Source organism: Balaenoptera physalus (genome assembly GCF_965194825.1).
Source record: "Balaenoptera physalus genome assembly, chromosome: 12".
Taxonomy (NCBI): Eukaryota; Metazoa; Chordata; class Mammalia; order Artiodactyla; family Balaenopteridae; genus Balaenoptera; species Balaenoptera physalus.
The window spans coordinates 85058644-85078687 of NC_138897.1; the positions used below are offsets into that span (position 1 = coordinate 85058644).

At 48.7% G+C, this 20044-nt stretch overlaps 2 protein-coding genes across 18 annotated transcripts in view; both read right to left on the bottom strand.

The window, feature by feature from the left end:
* The window catches only part of FBXO21 (F-box protein 21), a 58004-nt gene extending 55185 nt beyond the window's left edge, over positions 1-2819 (bottom strand). For 4 of the 13 annotated variants that reach the window (XR_014251691.1, XR_014251692.1, XR_014251694.1 and 1 more), the window contains exons 1-2: positions 2513-2816; positions 1496-1631 (exon numbers count right to left, since the gene is read on the bottom strand). Coding sequence is in view for 7 of the 13 variants with exons in the window: in XM_082416799.1 (XP_082272925.1) it covers positions 1496-1631; positions 2513-2751 (375 nt within the window). In the remaining 6 variants the exon portion in view is untranslated. Of the gene's footprint in view, positions 1-1495; positions 1632-2512 lie in introns of all 13 variants that reach the window. The other 9 variants (XM_082416799.1, XM_082416794.1, XM_082416793.1 and 6 more) reach the window with 7 other exon arrangements.
* Positions 2820-12738: 9919 nt separating this feature from the next.
* NOS1 (nitric oxide synthase 1) overlaps positions 12739-20044 on the bottom strand; it is a 198683-nt gene continuing 191377 nt past the window's right edge. For 3 of the 5 annotated variants that reach the window (XM_082416753.1, XM_082416750.1, XM_082416751.1), the window contains 2 exons: positions 19595-19713; positions 12739-18601 (listed from right to left, as the gene is read on the bottom strand). In XM_082416753.1, the coding sequence (XP_082272879.1) occupies positions 18586-18601; positions 19595-19713 (135 nt within the window). In that variant the 3' untranslated portion in view covers positions 12739-18585. The other 2 variants (XM_082416754.1, XM_082416752.1) reach the window with 1 other exon arrangement.

Below are 20044 nucleotides of genomic sequence, written 5' to 3' on the forward strand. Positions count from 1 at the left end.
TGTTTCTCCTCTGTAAAATGAGGTGGTGGTAACCAATGAGCTTTAAGATCCCCTTGAGTTAAAATTCTATTACTTCTCCCACTTTTCTTTTTGAAAGTAGCCAGGAAATTTCTTGTCAACCTGTGTGCATGCTGAGAACACAGGAATACAAGGGTCCTGAGCCAAAGTAATCATCCACCCACAGATCAATCCTAAGTATACTCCTGTTATGTTCAAAGTCCTTGACACGCTTCTAATCAAGCAGAGGTACAGGGAAAGAGGGAGCTGGGGAAAAACCACAATGCATTATTATTAGACAAAGGCACAGGCTGTTAAGTATGCATACAAAAGCAGCTGGACTATACGTGGAGGTAGCAAACCAGCAGCCCATGTCCAAGTGCATCCAACACATCCAGCACCCACATACATGTATGTGCAAACACACTTAAACCAGAATCGAATACCTGTGATTATGAATGCTCTTAGCCAGCGTCTGGCTTATCCAAAGTAGGACATAAATTCTGTCCATTCTAACATGAACAAACATTTATAGAAATGAATTACACTAGGAAATATTTAGTTTTATTCTCTATAGGGGAGTAAGTTCAAATTTGTCCAAAGTTCAAATTTTCCCTTTCAAAACTTGAAAAGCCTTGAAAACATTTCAAAACGTATGAACTCCATTAAGTAATAGTAATTAAAATTAAAAATAGGAATTAATTGTCAGTAAACCAGGATAGTAAAATAAATCAGACTGGCTCCATTTCTAGACCTCCGATCAGAAATAAACTTAAAATATTAGCGTGGACTACTTTCCAGAATTTACAAAAAGTTAAGAATCAGGACCCAGTACAGAAACTTCTGTGAGATATTTTGTGGAAGGGAAACAAACCGACCAACCCACGCACTTCAGCAATATTAAAAAACAAACAAAATAACTTTCCAGGGATAATGAATACAAGACTATTTAATTGAGGGAGTAATAATTCTTGATTTACAGGTATGTCTTGATTTTAGGCATGTCTTAATCCTCTGTTACCTTAACAAATAATGCAGTTCACTACTGGTTAGAAACCTGCAAAGCCAGAGAGAAGAACCATATTAATTTTGGCAACGCTTCTGGAAAATAACTGGGTGAAATTTGTAGTGTTTAATCATGGATAATACCCCCAATCATGTGGAGGTTGCAAAATATATGTTTAACCCACTTAAGGAGAAACAATGCTGATCTGGATTCCCTCCACATTGCGCTGCGGTGCCGCCTTCCCTCTCCCTCCCCCTCTCCCCCCATTCTCTCTGGCTTTAGAAAAGTAAAGCTGGCAGGGACAAATGGCTTCACGCTGCTGGATAGGAGGAAAAGGACACAATGACTCTTGCAGCCATCTAAGTGAGGAAGGGATTGTGAGAGCAGTGAAAAGGGAGATAGCAAAAAGAGCTGGATGAGCTAATGCCGACAGACCCAGACGCAGACACCACTACCACGCAAATGCTTAGAGCTCCATCAACAGATCCTTACGTGCTCTGAAAAGAACCTCTTTGAGAAGGAGGCTACAATCTTCCGGGCCTCTAACCCAGCTTTTTGCCGAACTTTATACTCCTCCAACCAATTGACGTAGTCGGTGGGGCTGTAGTGTTTCATAAGGGAAGGCCACCTACAAGGAGAGAAACACCCCCTCAGCTTAACAGAGCCTCAAAGGCAGACAAACTCGAATCAAAGGCAGCCTTGGAAAACAGGGAAAGCGGTTGGGTTTAGGGGTCAGAGGGGCCCTGGCGATGGACCCAGTTCAAATCTCCACCCGGCACGCACGCACTGGCTCACGGCGTGACCTTGGCGTAGCAGTATGAATACTGTGTTTTCCACTCCCCATTTATAAAATGCGGACAGTCGGAGCAACAACTATCATAGTGATGACAATCATAGTTAACATTAAGTGTGCGCCTCCTAAGAGCCGGGCCCTGCGTAAGTGCTCCCTATACATCAGCTCGTCTAATCACCACAGTAAAAGGTACAGGTCTAATCAACACCGTTTAAAGTCGATGAAAGAGGCTCAAAAAAGGGCAGTCGCTACCCCCAAGGTCGCACGGCGAGTACGCCAGGGCCAGATTTTATCCCGGGTCCCACACCGAAATCTGTGCTCTCAGCCAACAGCCAGAGGATGATGCGCCCGCTTCCTCAAAGGGCTGTAAGGAGCACTGCATCACCCGGTCCGTGTAAACATTTTAGCACAGAGTCGGGCACAAAAGAAGCGCGCATGATGGATTAGCCGTGATACCACGGTCGTCATCCTTTATGGAGGGCCCGGCTGCTGGGCGCTTCCCAATGCGCAATCTGGACACCGGCGGGTCCGCTTGGCGTGGACCGAGGGGCCGGCGGCCTGGAGGCCTTTGTCTGTCTGTCCGCGGGAAGGGGTCCGGGGGTGGGATGCGGGGGTGGGGTCCGCGCGCGGGCAGGGAGGTGGCGGCTCCGGGCGGCCAGGCCCGGGCCCCGGGGGGCGCAGAGCGGGGGCGCGGGCGGCATGGGCGGCGGGCTCACCTCACCCGGAACTGCTCCTTCCACACCTTCCCGCTACTCTGGCACAGCTCGCGCAGCCGCCGGCAGGTGCTGGAGACGCGGCCGATATCGGCGGCCGTCAGCGAGCCGCTGCACAGGATGTACTCCAGCACCTCGCCGGGCAGGTTGACGAGGCAGCTGAGGCCCGCTGCCTCAGGCGCGGCCTCCTCCGCCAGCGCCGGCACCACTTCCATCGCGCTGTCGACCGCTGCCGCCGCCATCTTGTCCGCGTACCTGGGGCCGCCACGCGCGCGCGCGCGCGCGCGCCAGGACACCCCTCTTCGCTCCGCCCACCCGCCTTGAGGGGTGGGCGCCAGGGCCGCCCCGCCCACGCCCGTGGCCACACCCCCTCGGCCCCAGCTGCTCTCGGAGGGCTGAGCTGTGGCCAAGGGAAGGAAATGCGTTTTGGAAAATAACAGCGCGGTGGGGCCCGGAAGCTGTGAATGGACAATAATAGTGGCATCCATGTTTATTATGTGTGCGGAGCGTTTCCTGTCAATGAGCTCGTCGGCCCTTCCTAATAACCCTATGAACTGTTCTTCTCCCCAAGTTACAGATGGGGAAACTGAGGTTCAGGGAGATAGATGGACTTGTTGGGAGTCCCTTGTCCTAGATTCTAATCCAGATACACTTGACTCTGCTTGACTGTATGCTAAACAGTATGCTGTAATAATAACAAACTTAATATTCATGAGCGGGTGCCCTGCCAAGCACTCTAAATCCGTTCTTCAAGGACGCCTCATTTGAGCCCTCTGCCATAGGTACCATATTTTATATACGTTCTACAGATAAGGAAAAACCTGGCTCATAAAGGTGGGAGTCACTAGTTGAAAGTCACAGAGACAAAAAGTGGTCGAACCTGGATTTGAATCCTCCAAACAGGAGTTCCCATTCACCTGTGGGTGGGCACTCTCTTACTTCCATGCCTGCACCTGTTTATTTTTCCAACTCAGTTTAGTTTCCTGACAGGCCCTGGGCTGTGTGCCTTGGGGATACAGAGGTGAATAAGACAGTGTCCTTGCCTCCCAGGAGCTCAAAGTCCTCACCCCCTCTCCCTCATCCCCACCTCCCGTAATTTACCTTGCCCCCTCCCAAAGTTTACTGCCTTGGAAAGGGCCAACCATCCCTCCGTTCCTGCAAAACTGGAACCTGCTGCCATCCTTGCGACCTCTCTTTCCCTCACCCTCTGTATCCAAATGCCCCATAGAGGATAACATATCCAAGCCTCCATTTCCACATCTATAAAATGGGGATAACAATAGATCTTCCTATTAAATGAAACAATACATATACATCAGTTCCTGTTGCTGCATAAGAAACAAACACAAAGCCTAGGAGCTGAAAACAACCTTGTTTTTGTGCTCTTGATTTTGTAGGTCAGGAAATGGGGAAGGGCTCAGCCGGGCAACTCTGAATTGGAATCAGGTGGTAGCTCCAGATTCTCTGCTTTCAAGCACTGCATGCTTTCAAGATCCCACAGGGCCTGGAAAAAGTGTTGAGATCTTAAAGTGTGCTAGGAAACACTATCTGTATTCAAATGCCCAACAGAGGTTAAGTTCTCTGTGCCTCAGTTTCTTCAGAGAAACTTTTTTGTGGGAACAGGAAAGCAATTCTCTTTTCTAAAAGATCACTCCTAATATTTCTCAAATCTATCTCTTTCTCTGTCTGCTCAGCCACTGTCCCCGTCCATGTCTCCAGAGTGGCTCTTAACAGTTCAGGCCTGGCCCTGAGAATGTGAATATCAGCCTTGGTGACACGCAGACCTCGGTAAGGTTTGCAGCCTGTTAAGTGGAAGGCAGACCCCCACAGCTGCACAGGTGGTTGGTAAGACATTCTTATGAACGACTATGGATTTCTTTTCAATGACAAATTAAAATTAAACTCTCCTGCCAATCCAGAAAATCCTCCCCAAACCCTAGGAAAGAAGGCGAACAGTTTTATTGTTGAACAAGCATTAAACTAGATGGTGATGCACATCGCAGGTAACCTGCTAATGAGATTACAAAGACAGAGAGAAATCCCGCCCTTTTATATACAGCCAAACATTTCATCGCGTACATGCTTCTGAGATTAATGGTGGCTTGTAAATTACCATGCACTTAAAAAGTAAGAGGACCTGATCACACTTTCCCTGGTTTATTCTTTCCAAGTTCATCCTAAGGTCACCTGGCAAGTGGGGTACACATTGTACTACCTGACTTTGTCTCAAGGAATAATAAAATTGCTCATCTTTGTGATAAGCTGGTGGTTACAGCCTGAAAGCGAGTGCTCAGACTTCCACATCGCCGGGAGAAAAGGACACTACCTTCCTTGATATTTACATTTCAAAGAGATGGTTCCCAGGCCCTTAAGAGAAACATTTCTGGGCTGTGACATTGGCAAGAGGCTTATTTAGCTTTTGAAAAGATTTGCAAAATGTACAGTAGACATACAGTGGAGTAGTATTCAGCCATAAAAAGGAATGAAGCACTGACACGTGCTACAACATGGATGAACCCTGAGAACATGATAAGTACAAGAAGCCTCACACAAAAGGACAAATATTGTATGATCCCACTTCTATGAAACATCTAGAATAGGCAAATTCATAGAGACAGAATGTAGATTAGAGGTTTACCAGGGGCTGGGAGGGAGGAGGGAATGGGGGGTTACTGCTGAATGTGTACAGAGTTTCTGTTTAGGGTGATGAAAAAGTTCTGGAAAGAGATAGTGGTGACAGTTACACAAGATGAATGCCCTTGATGCCATTGAACCGTATACTTAAAAATATTTAAATCGTAAATTTCCTGTTATGTATAGTTTACCATAGTAAAAAAATAAAAACAGCACCCACAGAAAAGATTTACATCCGTATCAAAGAGACAGAGGAAAGATTTCCACATACAGAATTTGTCAAGGAAATACTCTAAGAAAGGAAGGAGGGAATGTGTCTCTTTCCATTTTGGCAACAGGGAAAATTCTAAGTTTTTAAGGTACCCTTTCGCTGAACTGCTGACTGTATTTAACCCAGAGCTGGTCCCCGCTACCTGAGTTCCTATTTAAAATCCCCTAGCAAAAGCCCAAATCCTTGACTACCCAGAGTTCCTCCTGGGTGCCCTGTCCCTGCTGTAGCAAAAGAATAACCCTATCTTTGTGGACTATCGGTGTATTTCTGGTTATCTTTGGCTGGAGGACTTCGACGTTCCTCTCCCATGAGATCGCCACAGTCCAGCTAGAGAGACCATTTCAATCCCCCTCAACATCTTCTATGGCTTTCCTTGTTCTCCAAATGAACAAACACATCCTTTCTCTTCTGATAACAGCCCCTAGACTCTCCCTCCCACCTGCTAATCCAGGGCCACTTTCCTGGAGTGTCTGCAGCTCCCACTCATCCTTTAGGTCTAACTCAAGCACTTGCCTGCAGAAACACACGTCTGCTGACCACAGACTAAGTCTGCTTCTGTCTCTGCCCTTGCAGAACCCCTTTTATTCATTCAGTACACACTACCAAACTGTCATAATACACACCTTGGTGTGATTATCAGATTCACCCACCAGCACGGGCGGATTCAGGCTTCGCGGGGTGTGGACAAAGAATGTTGCCTCCCATTTCAGTAAACAAAGAATGCTGCAGCCATCAAGCCATCAGCTGCCCCCGATGGTGCACCCTGAGGGGAATTCAGGATAGAGAAAAACAGGGTACTGGCTCTACATAGTTAAGATGCCTATCAAAGGAATGATTTTAATAAGCCCAAACTCTTGCGTATTTTCATACATAGAAAAGCACTAAAATCATTAACTTGAGATGTCTGTTTTTTTGTGATTAGCAGTAATCTTTTGATGTTTGACTACATGTTTTGTTTTTGTTTTTTCAGCAAAAACTCCTGTATATCCTGGCTCCTCCCTTTCCACTTCGGAACAGTTCCCCAGAGCTATCTGAGAGGCTGCCTTCCCGGGCCAGAGCCCTCAGTAAGGTCCTCAAATAAAACATAACTTGAAACTTTTAGGTAGTGCTTCTTTTTGCAGTCAGTAGGGGCCTGAAGCTTTCCTGTTTGGAGGCCCTGTTTTATTTTATTTTTTTTTGGCCGTGCCTTGCAGCTTGCGGGGAACCGGGGATCAAACCCGGGCCCTCGGCAGTGAAAACTTGGAGTCCTAACAATTGGACTGCCAGGGAATTCCCTGGAGGCCCTGTTTTAGAAAAGGAACACACAGGATGAACTTGTAAGTCAACAGGAGGGCATTTATGTAGAATGAGGAAAGAAGGCACCTTGGATGAGGGGCCCAAAGTTTATCATTAATTCGATGATAAACACATTTCTTCCTATAAAAGGTAACCTCCGTAAGAGCAGGGCCTCTGTCCCATTTTGCTCAAATATTTACTGAAGGTACTGCTAGGGTGTATGAGAAGGCTTTGTGCTATCACCGCCCAGTCACCCCTGGATGTGTGTGGCTTTTCCCCTCACCCGCCCAAGTCTCCTCAGAGTCACCTAATTGAGGAGGCCCTGCCTGGCCACCTCAGTTAAAACCCTCTGTCACTCTGCCCTGCTTTGTTTTTCTCTAAAATTTCTTATCACCATCTAACATACTCTTCAAAAAAAACCACTTAACTTATGTCTCTCTCCTTCCAGTAGAACGTGAACTCTACTGGTTGCTCTCCAATGTCTACAAAAGAGCTTGACACATACTAGGTCCTCCTTATATTTCTAATGAATGAGTGAATTAATCCTATGGGTGCAGCGCAATTGAGCTGGATGTATTTTGCATGTGGGGTGGAAGTGTATCTTTGAGGGCCAGAGAGTAGACTATGGTAGGCTGAATAATCGCTCCCACAGACGTTCACATTCTAATCGCTAGAACCTGTGAATAGGTTACTATGATGTGTGGGTTTTTTTCCCCCCCGACGTTGCCAAGTGATTCTCCGACACCAGCTGGGTGTCCTACAGTTCAACTCAGTGCTGACACCATCTACCTGATACTCTCGACCAGGAGACAGATCCCACAGGTTAAGGGTTCAGTCCTGCCAGACTGCTCCCCCCCGGCCCCACCCACATCAGAAGCCACATTGCAAGTCTGTGTTGTCACCTGTGCTTCTGCCAGTCTGGCTACAGCTCGGAGCTCCCCATGACGCCCCTCCTTGTGTTTGATTAATTTGCTAGAGTGGCTCACGGAACTCAGAGAAACGTTTTGCTTACTAGATTAACCAGTTTACTATAAAAGGGTATAACTCAGCAACAGCCGGATGGAAGAGATGCACAGGGCAAGGTATGGGGAAAGGGTGTGGAGCTTCTGTGTTCCCTGAGCCCATCACTCTCCCCAAATATCCACATCTTCACCAACCTGAAAGCTCTCCAAACCCCGTCCTTTTGGGTTTTTACGGAGGCCTCATTCCATAGGAATGATTGATTAAATCACTGGGCATTGGCGATCGATTCAACCTCCAGCCCCTCTCCCCTCCAAGGAGGGCAGGGGCATAGGACTGAAAGTGCCAACCCTCTAATCACCTGGTTGGTTCCCCTGGCAACCAGCCCCTTCCTCAGGTGCTTTCCAAAAGTCACTGCAGTAACATAAACTCAGATGTGGCTGAAAGGGGTTTGTTAATAATAAGACACCTTTGTCACTCTTATCACAGGAGATTCCAAGAATTTTAGGAGTTCTGTGCCAGAAATAGGACCAAGACCAAATATATCGTTCTTATTATAAACCACAATATCACAGGTATCTTACATGGCAAAAGGGACTTTGCAGATGTAATTAAGTTAGAAATCTTGAGATGCAGAGATTATCCTCTACGATCTTGTGGGCTCAATGTAATCACAAGGGTCCTTATAAGAGGAAAACAGGAGAGTCAAAGTCAGAGAGAGGGGATGTGATGATGGATACAGAGGTTGGAGTGATGCTGGGCCGTAAGCCAAGAAATGTGGGCAGCGTCTAAAAGCTGGAAAGCATAAGGAAATGGATTCTTCCCTGGAGCAGTAGCAATAAGAAATCAATACAGATTAAATACAGATTTTACTTTTCTATTGCTGCCATAACAAATTACCACAACTTAGGGGCTTAAAACAACATGAATGTATGATCTTATGGCTCTGGATGTCAGAAGTCTCAAATGGGTCTTACGAGGCTAAAATCAAGACATCAGGAGAGCTGTGTTGTTCCTTCTGGAGGCCCTGGGTGAAAATCAGTTCTTGGCCTTTCCCAGCTTGTAGAGGCTATTTGAATTCCTTGGCTCATAGCAGCATGACTCCAACCTCTCAGCAATAAAGCAGTACGCCAGGGAGATTTTGTGACTGTTTGTTACTCAGCATTATTGTGGCAATAGGTAACAGTTACATAGAAGCAGGTAAAATGCACGCACACACACACACACACAATTGCAAAGCAGTACCTCCACGATGCCAAGCGATTGGTACAGGCAGGAAGTATAGTTGGCGGGTAGAGGAGGGCTTCCCTGAAAAGGCAGTGTTTGAGTCCAGCTCTCAGCAATAGAGGTGGGATCCGCAGAGGTGAGAGGGCCAAGTGGGCTTTCTAGGTAGGGGGTGTGCCAGAAGCAAAGGCCAGCCAGAAGGAAAATGAAAGCTGTGTTTAGAGACCTTGGGGCGAATCAGTGAAGCTTTGCATGGAGCAGTGGCCGAAACAGAAACCCAAAGGCTGCTTGTGGCCAGAGCAGGCACTGAGTGTTGGCCGGAGGGGTTGGTCTTCCCCCTCTGGTCCCTGGTGGCCCCGAATGCCTTTGAGCGAAGGTGAGACTGGCCGAGAGAGATGTTTCTGGAAAGGCAATCTGGGGGCAGCGTGTGCTTTCCAAGGAAGGTGATGCTATTAGCACCAGCTTGGAGGAACATGGAACAGGTGTCTCTCTTCCTGCAGATATTGCTGGCGGCTTTTCTGCTAATAACTGCATTCCCATTAGCGACTCTTTTTAAAGCCTTCAAAATGAAACTGATTCAATTACTCACTGCCTAATGTTTAATTAATGCCACAGATACTACACCTTGAGTTGATAGTATGTCTCAGAGGCTTTCTCGCATTTAATAGTTTCTTTTCCCCAACACATCCTTATGAGATGTGGGGCTCATCACCCTGGAAGATCTCAAAATTCCTGGAAACAGTAAATTAGTGAGGAGAGAGTGGGGCTCCCAATATCAACTTCCAACCTCGACTCTGAGTTCTAGCTGAGAAAACCAAGATGCCGAGAAGCCAGGAGACCACCCACTCCTGTCCTCCCACCCTGTTCCCAGGTCTAGTAATAACAAAAGACTTGAGACTTAAAAAAAAAATCACTTTACTAATTACTTTGGTTTTAATCTTCTGCTATTTGATTAACTTAATCTTATTTTCCTCCAGAGGCTATTGCTAAAGTGATTTCCTTTTACTGATGTGGGTTAAGCTCTATATTGATTGTAAATACTTTCCCTGTTTTTGCTTCCTTGGCGATTTTGCCAAGGGTACAATGAAAAAAATAAGAAGTACATTTTTACTATTTAACTGACTGCAAAGCCCATATTCTGTAATGATCTGCAGCGATTCAAAAATCCTTTTCCCCTCCTCCCCTACTTGTTTTCCATCCCCTTCTCCTTTTGATTTGTGGTTGGGAAGGTTCTGTTTTGGTGTAAACTTGGATTTTTCACCTGGTTGCCAGGCAACAGAAGCCACCCCATTCAGGATGCATATAAATGTTAAATTGTCCCCAGCCACGTTTGAGGCCGGGCCTGTCAAAACTCCAGTGTGTGTATGAATCACGTCGTCGGGGAGCTGGTTAAAAACGTGAGCGGTGTCAGACCTTATCCCCAGCGAGCGCTAATGAGCAGGTGTGGGGAGAGGCCAGGACCTGGCTTTTAAAACCAGCGGCCCCCGTGATGGCAGGTGGTCTGGGAAACGCGGTGCCTAAGTATCAATTGACAAATGGCATCAAGATGGGGCTGTTTGGACTTCCCTGGTGGCGCAGTGGTTAAGAATCCGCCTGCCAGTGCAGGGGACACGGGTTCGAGCCCTGGTCTGGGAAGATCCCACATGCCGCAGAGCAACTAAGCCCGTGCGCCACAACTACTGAGCCTGCGCTCTAGAGCCCGTGAGCCACAACTACTGAGCCCACGAGCCACAACTAATGAAGCCCACGCGCCTAGAGCCCGTGCTCTGCAACAAGAGAAGCCACCGCAATGAGAGGCCTGCGCACTACAAGGAAGAGTAACCCCCACTCGCTGCAACTAGAGAAAGCCCGCACGCAGCAACGAAGACCCAACGCAACCAAAATAAATACATAAATAAATTAAAAAAAAAAAAAAAAAAAGATGGGGCTGTTTGAGCTTCAGTAAGAGAAAAGGGCTGAGAAAGTTGGAAGGAACCAGAGCTAGAACCTTAGTTTACTTGTGTATAGGACTCTTCGATTCTATCCTATTCTATTCCATTCCATTCCATTCTGTTCCATCATGTTATATGTGTGTTGCCTATATTAACTCATTTAATCCTATCGCAATCCAATGAAGTCAAAATGATCACAGCCTATTTTACAGTGAAGAAGTGAAGGTACAGAGAGGTTAGGCAACTTATCCAAAGTTGCAAAGCTAGGAAGTAGAGGAACCAGGATTTGAATTGTGACGGTCTCTTAGCAGCAGCACTGTGTCGACTGGAAAAAAACGCACAACCTGAAAGCTGAGAATTACGTTTTATGTGGAACCTTACTGAGAACTCTAGCCTGGGAAGGCAGCGTCTCGGATAGCTCTGAGGAACTGTTCCAAAGAAGTAAGGGAGCAGCCAGGATATATAGGCGTTTTTGCTGAAAAAAACCCAAACAAACATGTAGTCACATATCAAAAGATTACTGCTAGTCACACACACATAAAACCCCCCAGCTATCTCAAGTTAATGATTTTAGTGCTTCTCTATGTATGGGAAGATGTAACAGTCTGGGCTTATTGAAATTATTCCTTGAATTTGCATCTTAACTATCTAGGGCCAGTATCTTGTTTTTCTCCATCCGGACTCCCCTTCCAGGTATGCCATGGGGGAGGGGTGGGCTGCAGAGGCCGACAGCTTGATGGCAGGCAACATTAGTTGTTTACCGGAATGACAGGGAACGTTCTTTGTTTACTGAAATGGCAGACGACATTTTTTTTTTTTTTTGGTCCACAACAAGGTGGTGGTTAAAAATTCAGATTCTAGAGCCGGACAGTCTGGACTTAAACTCCACATCTAACATTTACTGGCTATGTTGACTGGCTGACCTGCTTTCGCCTTAGTTTCCCAGGTTTTAAATTGAGGAGAGCAATGGTAACATGTCAAAGTATTTTTGTAAAGACTGGCATTTGATAACTGTTAGCCATTATCTTAATTCATTTTTGTAGGACAGCGTGGATCCGGGTACTGAAGCATCCCCTGACTCCTGCTTCCTCTCTGATCTGCATCTCATGTTTGAACTTGGGCCTGAGGCTGAACTTGCCCTGATGGGGCAGAGGTGTCAGGAACCGTGTGAAGGGAGTGTTTGCTGTTGGATAAATAACTCTGTAATTTAAAAGGTTGAATATCGAATGGTTTGTGCTTTCTGACCTGGAAATAGGTGTGAAGGTCAAAATGCCCCAGCGTCTAAATGGCCACGCCCAGAAGGGCATGAGAAAGCCTACGCCCCACTTGACCCTTTGATAGTAGCCACTCTGTCAGGGTATTTGGGCTCGGCTCCTCTTCATCTGTCCTTTTAGGGCTTTTGAGGTCTCTGCCTTTTGGAACTGGGTCTGTAGCCAGTCAGGAACTAGGCTCAGGGTCTCAGGGTTGTCGTGCAGGGAAGAAGGGCTGAGGGGGAAGGTGGTCCCGTCTCTTTGGGGGTCCTTTCTAGGGATGCAGCTGTGATGGGGGCAGAGGTGTCAGGGAGGAGGGTGGACACGATGCTAAGAAGTGCCCTCCAGATTCATGTCAGGAGTCAACGGCTCTTCCTCTGGATGCTGGGAATGCCCTCATGCCCTTGGGGCTTGGCTTCTGCTGCAGAGAGCGAGGGCTTCTTGTCCCAAATCGGGACAGCTCTGGAAGGCCATTTTCAGAATTCCCTGCAGTGTTGGCTGACGTTTCTGTTGAGACAACATTGCAGCTCAGGCTTCCCCTCCCGCCTTCCCAAGAACGCCCCCCACGCCCCCCTTCAGCCTCCTGCTGCCTCTGTCTCAGACTGGGCTTCCTGGTACCCGGCCCGCTGCAGTGGGCAAAGACGTGAGAAATTCCAAGCAAATCAAACAAAAGACCACGGTCAGTCGAGTCAAGTCCACTTTTTAATATTTTGACCATGATGCAAACAGGCATAAATAGACTTTTGTTGAATTCCATCAAATTAGAAGATGAGAATTATACAGAAGAAGAACATGCGGCGAGCACAGCCTGGACACCCTCGCAGAGAGCATGGGGCGGGCGTCAGTCCTTCGAGAAGGTGCTGGAGCGCACGGGACACTTGGCGGAGATTAGCAGCATTGAGAGCTCAGAGGTAGGGGGAGGTCCGAGCTTGTGGCAGCGCGTTCAGTGACAGGTGACACCGGCTTGGCCCACCTCCCTGGCTCCCCAGACCCGGAAGGAACGGAAACCCACCACCACTGGCGCAGCAGCGCAGGGCGACCCCCTCCCCGCACCCTGCGCCCCCCAGGTAACCACTGCTGAGCCCGGAGTGGGTCTTACGATCACAGCGATGACACGACAACACGGAAAACAGGGTGGAGACGGGGCGGGGGGCACGGGAGGGCGCTGGGCCTCTGTGGGTCTTCATCGGAACTGGATGCCAAGGGCACAGCATCTTATGGAATCGGCGCTGTCATCCTTCTGTCTTGGGCAGGAGTTGGCGGAACCATACTTTTTCCTTCCCTCTTGAAATCCTTCAAGTTCTTGGCGGCAGACAATGGAGAGAAAACCATCGGGCTGAGAAATGCTCTGCCTATTCCAGAAGGTGGATGGTGAGAAGGCCTGGGGCAGCCGGTAGAGATTCTGTTGCCTCCAGGGGACATCTGGCAACGCCCGAAGACATAGTTGGTTGTCACGACTTGTGAGGGTGGGGTGGGACTGCTACTGACATCTAGTAGCTGGAGGCCAGGGGTGCCACTCAACACCCTACAATGCCCAGGACAGCCCTCACCACAAAGAATTCCCCAGCCCCAAATGCCAACAGTGCTGAGGTTGACGGACCCTGGACCAGAGTCTCCTAGGAGCCGAGTCTGGGCACTTTGATGTCCTGGCGTCACTTTCTAGAAGACTATGGAAAGCTGCATCTTCAGGCAGATCTGTTCCTGCCTGTCAGGGCCACTTGCTTTAAGAACGGGCTCTGCTCTGGACCAGACACGCATGCCCCGCTTGCTCAGACCGTTCAGACGTTCTAGGACACAACAAACTCAGAAACATACCGAGGCGTATTTACTCCCGATCACCTCCCTTGCATGCGGCTCTGACAAGTATTAATAGAGAACAGACCCCACCCACACCGCCAAACAGCCCTTGCTTTCCTGGCGTGAAAGTTTACCTGGGTCTTCGCACCTGAGACACATCATTGTGTCTGTGCCACCAGGCGGGCACCGGCATGTGGACCGAAGTTGGGGTGGGTGTGGAAGAAAGAGGAGAGGCCAGGCTGGCGTTAGTCCCCAAAGGCCAAATTCAGGTGTGTGGGGACCATCTGTGTTGAGTCCCTGGGGGGCATGGTTACTCCCTCAGCCTCTCAGATCCTTTATCCTCCATCCCAGCTCTTGGCCTGTAATTCTTGAGCCGAATGGCACATTTGGATGCAGGAGAGGGCTGGCAGAAGACAGGGAGTGTGGGCAGGTCCCAAGGGAAGCCCAGATTAATATTTCTTTTTCCTTGTCACCGGCAGACAGTCTCAGATTAACATGCCGATTCAGACAGAAGACTTCGAGGGTAAGGCGGGCACAGTGCCATGCTGGCGATCGGGGGCAGGGGGTGATGGAAATATACAAGGAAACATGGCTGGCTTAAAATCTTAAGTCCATGCTTTTCCTAATGGCATGAATTAAAAGGGCCAGTGCCCTTTTAGTGGTAAGGGGGTCCAGACATCGGCTTGCCCACTCTGGCAGGATCCGTTTGCACCATGATCTGGGTCAGAGGATCTCACCTGTGGCAAACCTGACTTAGGGCAAAACCTGACCTCCTTTTGGAAGCCCAAAGCAGGGGGCTGCTGAGAGTGTGTTTGGCAAGAAAATCCCGTGTTCTAAGGCCGATGTCTACTGGCCTGGGGTCAGTTCTCTTTCTGCCCATCTAGGCGTAGCTGGACCTTGGAAGGATCCACCCTGCTGACTCGGGGAGAAGCTGGCTATCATGTCAGTTCCGAAAACTCAGCTTGACTTGGAGCCTGTTTTTTCTCCTGAGACCCATTTCTCAGCCTAGAGGCAACGCTCTTGACTCTCCCTTTGTTCTCATCCTCCACAACAGGTGGGAGTCCAGGTCCTGGTAATTCAACCCCCGGAATGTCTTTATCACTACATCTGCCCTTTCCCTCATTCAAGCCTTGGGTTTCTGCAATAACCAACCAATAGTTGAACAGGTCAGCCATCCAGGCTCTGTGCTGTAGCCAGAACATTCTTTTCCAAGCATAACCCAAATCACCTTATTTTCCCCTTTTAAAAGCACTCCTAAGGACTCTGTGTTGCCTACCAAATAAAGCCAAAATCCCTTGACAAAATTCTGTCTGTTCCCTGCCTGTCTCCGCAGTGTACCCCTACCTTCCTCAGCCTTCCAAAGCTGGGCCATGTCTGAAGCCAGCCCCAATTTACCCTGCATGCCCCCGTCCATGTCTTTCCCCTCTCCCTTCCTCCATCCTGGCAATCTCCTTTCCACAAACCTGCCGGTGGAATTCCACCCATTGCTCAAACCCCAGACCTGCATGTAGATTCTAAGAATTGTGTCTCTGCATCCCAGATCCTAACTTTCTATAAGAGAGGAAATGTGTTTTGCTCTGTACACTCCACGGCGCCTTCTGCCTACTGGAGAGGCAAGAAATGATACAGATTAAGTGAAACAAAATTTGATAGCTTATAATGGGCCAGGTACTGTAACTGGGCATTTTATGGGCATTAGCTCATTGAATCCACCTTGTGATACAGGTAGGTATGTAGGCTCGGAAAGGTTAGGTCACCAGCTCACAGCTGTCTACAGAGACAGGGGCAGAGTTAGCATTTGGACTCAGGTCTGCTTCTAAAACTCCATTTTGGTGGGTCTGAAGCAGTCCCCCAAAGCAAAGATACCTGGCTGTCTCACTCCACAGAAACCAAGGGAAAACCTGTATCCTCTCAGGGAGTTTAACGACTTCTGCTTCTTTTGCAACACGAGGTACAGGAACAGAATTCACAGTGACAATAGGTGAACATGACTGTTCCAGTTTTCCTGTGGCAGGGAATGTCTCATCCCTTCTGGTCAAACTCACTTTTGTTAAGTGGAGTTGGAGCTACTGCTGACCAGTTCAAGAGAGCGCAAGAGAAATAAGAGGCCTGCAACTAAGGCGACCCCCAAATGCCCAGGCAACCCTATTTTTGTTCACCTACTGTTACACCAAAATTGGCAGGCTACTGGGACTGAACTACAAACCACCACAAGAGAGCAGCATTTAGCCACCCTGGATCAGAGCTGAACCTGAAATCAGGGCTCCACTCCCTCTGCCTCTTGATAGGTTCATCATAGCGAGGCTTTTGGTATCAGAGATTCTGGCAAATGAGAGAAACACATCAGACCAATCTCCCGTCCTCCAGCCAGGAGTTATGAAGCAGCTTGTGTTGAGGGTTGAAAGGTGTTTACTTAAAAAAACACAAAATAATCATTCTCAGGAAGAAAGATGAATCCTGGTGATGCAATCATTTCTTTAGACTCCCTGATAAAGCAAGATGATATTCTTCTCTGTCTGCCTGCTACTAGAAGGGCAGGGCTATATGAAGAAGGTGGCTGGCATGGAATAAGTGCTCGTAAGTATTTATTTGGCGATGCAAAAGCATTCATGCATAAAGCTTGATTTGGAAAGGGGAGCACTGATTAATTCCTCTATGATGGAGGTTGGACACAGTGGTTCAGTCCCTGGGGAGCTAGTGACATCTTAGGAGGTATCTCCAAAAGGCTCAAAGGGTTGGAAAGGAAGCCTCTGGGAGGAGAGCTACTGGCCAGAATCATGTTTGCAGGAAAGAAAGGGTTTAGAATGGGCTTCCCTCCTGGTCAGAGAGGGTCGGCCAAGCATGCCAAGGGCTTGGTCTCTGTGCCATGGAAGCCTGAGCAGGAGGAAACAGGAAAAGGCAGGCAGGAAAATCATAACTGGCACGAAGGCAAACTCCAAGTGCCAGGGATGCGATACCAGCGGGGGCCGCCGGGAAGGGTGGAAAAAGGCGACATAGAGTTTGCCCTTTGTCTTTAAGAGTCTCTAAGGTTGTCCCCTCCTGGGGACACCTCTTTGGCACCCCCTATCTTAAGGCCCTTCCAGAGAGAGCCAGGGCTCTCTCCCTTTGGCAGACCTCCAAACTGAGCATCAAGAAAGAAATGCCCGTGTGCTGTACAGAAAGAAAAAGCTGTCTTTCCGTCGGACAAGACAAAACGAAACAAGACGGAAGATCAGAACTGGCTGATTGCTTGCCTTTCAGCACTGGGAAGGCAGTTCCTGGGGGGTCAGTGGAACTTCTTGGCTCTCTCTGGGTGCTGCTCACCATTGATTTTTAGCACTTAAGTGTAGAAAGCGACCCTGCCACCCCATTTCCTCTGAGAAGATGAACTCTCTCAGATCTGCCTGGGAGAAACTCTACCTGCCCTGATTCCTACCAAAGACTTTCCTGCCTGTTTTTGATCTGAATTGAGGATAATTTATTTGTCAGAATTATCCTATCAGGTTAAAAATTGGGGGGAATCTCTTTTAGAAGACCAAAAGCATGAGGGCAGGTACTCCCCACCCTGGCTGGGGTCCTGTAGAGGAAGCCGTGAGATACCTCTTGACGGAGTCCCTCTCCAACCGATCTGCTTTCACCGGCTTCCATTACTTTATCCCCAGGGGTGAAACAGCAAGCCCCATTTGGGGGAATAAAAAAATAACAGTGATATTCTTCCTTGATACCGTTTTCAATCTCCACAACTTTAAAGTTTGATCCATTCATACTTTTTGGCTTCATAACATTACAATTAGTGGAAACTAAGGACCGGTGATGTTGTCCAAAGTTAGCCGGTGGCAAAGACGGTAAGATTCTTATTTCTAGCTCATTCCCTTGGACAACATTACTTCTGGTCTTGTGGGTGGGAGTGCCAAATCAGGAGATCCTGATTTGATCCTGGGGTGCGTGGGGTTGGGGAGCAGGTTTGCCCAATCCATTAGATGGGTTAATTTCCCAGTAAGGGCTCCGCTAACTGGGGCCAGCATCTAAATGCATCTAATTCAGTGATTTCCCCTTTCATTGGAGATTTCCCCCTTGATCATCACACCCCACCTCCATGCCCTGACCCTATATAACCAGGGCAATTAGGACGCTTCCAAGTGTTTCAGGCATGCTAGCACAGACCCTTAATTATGGATGTGTGAGGCCCCAGTATGGGCCGGGGCATATTTCTTGGCACTGAGGGTCTGCAGGCGACATGCCTGCATGGGCAAGAGGACGGAGGGAGACCCAGGCCCAACACACGCTCACACATGCACGACCAGAACGCCATCATAAAAAAGGACAAGGGGGATTTGAACGGCTGAGGGACCAGCTCAAAAAACTCTTCCGTCTGGTCCCTGCAGCCCCTCCAGGGCAAACCCCAGAAAACACCCTAACACGAACCACAGCCATGTTCCAGTGGTTTCATGCACCGGTGATTTGCCCTTGTCAGAAAGAGAGAGAGAGGGAAACAGTTTCGTAAGAGCCACTGCGGATTATGAAGGCATTGCACTGCAGCAGGAAAACTCAAGGAGAAAACCCAAGAGGGCCAGGAAACCACTGAGAGGTGAGAACCCAGGAGAGGAGGGCCAGGACACGGCGACAGGACAAGAGGCAGAGCGGGGGCCACGTGCGGGCCCGAAGGAAAGGTTCAGCAGTGTCCGTGCTTACAAAACCTGCAGCCATCCTGGCCGAGTGCAGTGGGGTGCCATCCACCTGGGCAAGAGGGTCCAGTTAGGAGCTGAAAACCCTGTAGGAGGAGAAGTGGGGAGGGAGTTAGTGCCAGAGGAGCAAAGGCTGCTCTGTTTCCTTACACAGACCCAGAGAAAAGCACCTGAGCTCTGGGCTTTGTCTCTTTCACTTCCGCGTCAGCCCCAGTGCCTTGGACAGGACCTGGCACCTTGCTGGGGCTCATCTTGAGTGAATGAATGAATGAATGAACAGATGAATGAATGCTTGCTCACCCACACAACAAACCAGGACGAGATGTGATCTTCAAGGCAATAATGTCAGCCTGCTGGACACCAAAGTATGTTTTCGAGACCGCCGTGTTGTCACAAGGGGAAAAAAAATGGGGCTGCTTAAGAAATGGAGTGTGTGTGCCCTAGGCTACTGAAAACGAAGCAGCTGAATTCCCACCTAATTTAAAGGGCACACGGTGGTGGTTTCGAGGTGCTCTGTGGCAGAGAATGGGGGGAGTGAGATTACAATCAAGGGTGACATGTCATGGCATTAATGTAAGGTTAAAATAGTGAGACTCAGTCCCAGTTTTGTGGTACCTCAGACCATTTCCAGCAATTTCTAGAGGACAAGTGGAATTGTCAAATTAATATCAATTGGAATTTGTGTCAGTGAGAATGCTAGCGGCGCTCTGTGGGTGAGGGAGGTGGTGTAAACGCTAGGAGCAGTGAAGAGGAATACAAATTTTGCAGTGGTGAGAGCCATCACTCAACTGGGGGCGGCCTGGTGGAAGTTAACATCCAAAGCTGGGGTCCCCACACTTGAGGGGAACTCAGAATCCCCTCCAGGGGTCGTAAAAAAAAACGGCTCGGTGCCCTGACCCCAGAGCTTCAGATTCATCAGGGCTGGGGCAGCCTGGGAATTTGCATTTCTAACGCGTTCCCAGGTAGTGCTTATGCTGTTGGTCTGGGGACCCCACTGCAGGAAAGCCGTGGTCAATGAAATCAGACATCCCTGCCTGGCGGGGCTCTGCCCAGCCCGCCCAGGGATGGAGCCAACTTACTCATCAGTGTCCTTTTTGCTCTCCTCAATGAAGGCAATGGATTCAGATCTAAGGCGGTTGGTCACTTCATATGTACGCAGGGTGACCCCGAAAATATCCTCATGGTACCGGTTGTCATCCTAGGGGACAGAAACAACCAGGAAACAGACCTCAAATGCCAGCCAAGGGCGCGGAGAAGGGCAGACACATTGATACCTTGGAATGGAATATTCCTAGAGAAGACGGTTCCTTAAGAAACGAGGTGTAGGGAATTCCCTGGCGGTCCAGTGGTTAGGATTCAGCGCTTTAACTCCTGTAGCCCTGGGTTCAATCCCTGGTTGGGGGACTAAGATTCTGCAAGCCCTGCGGCATGGCCAGAAAAAAAAAGAAAGAAAAAAGAATCGAGGTGTAACCCAGGGCCCCCAGAGACCCCTTTGGTCTCCAAGACTCTGTTTCAGCAAGACCCTCTGC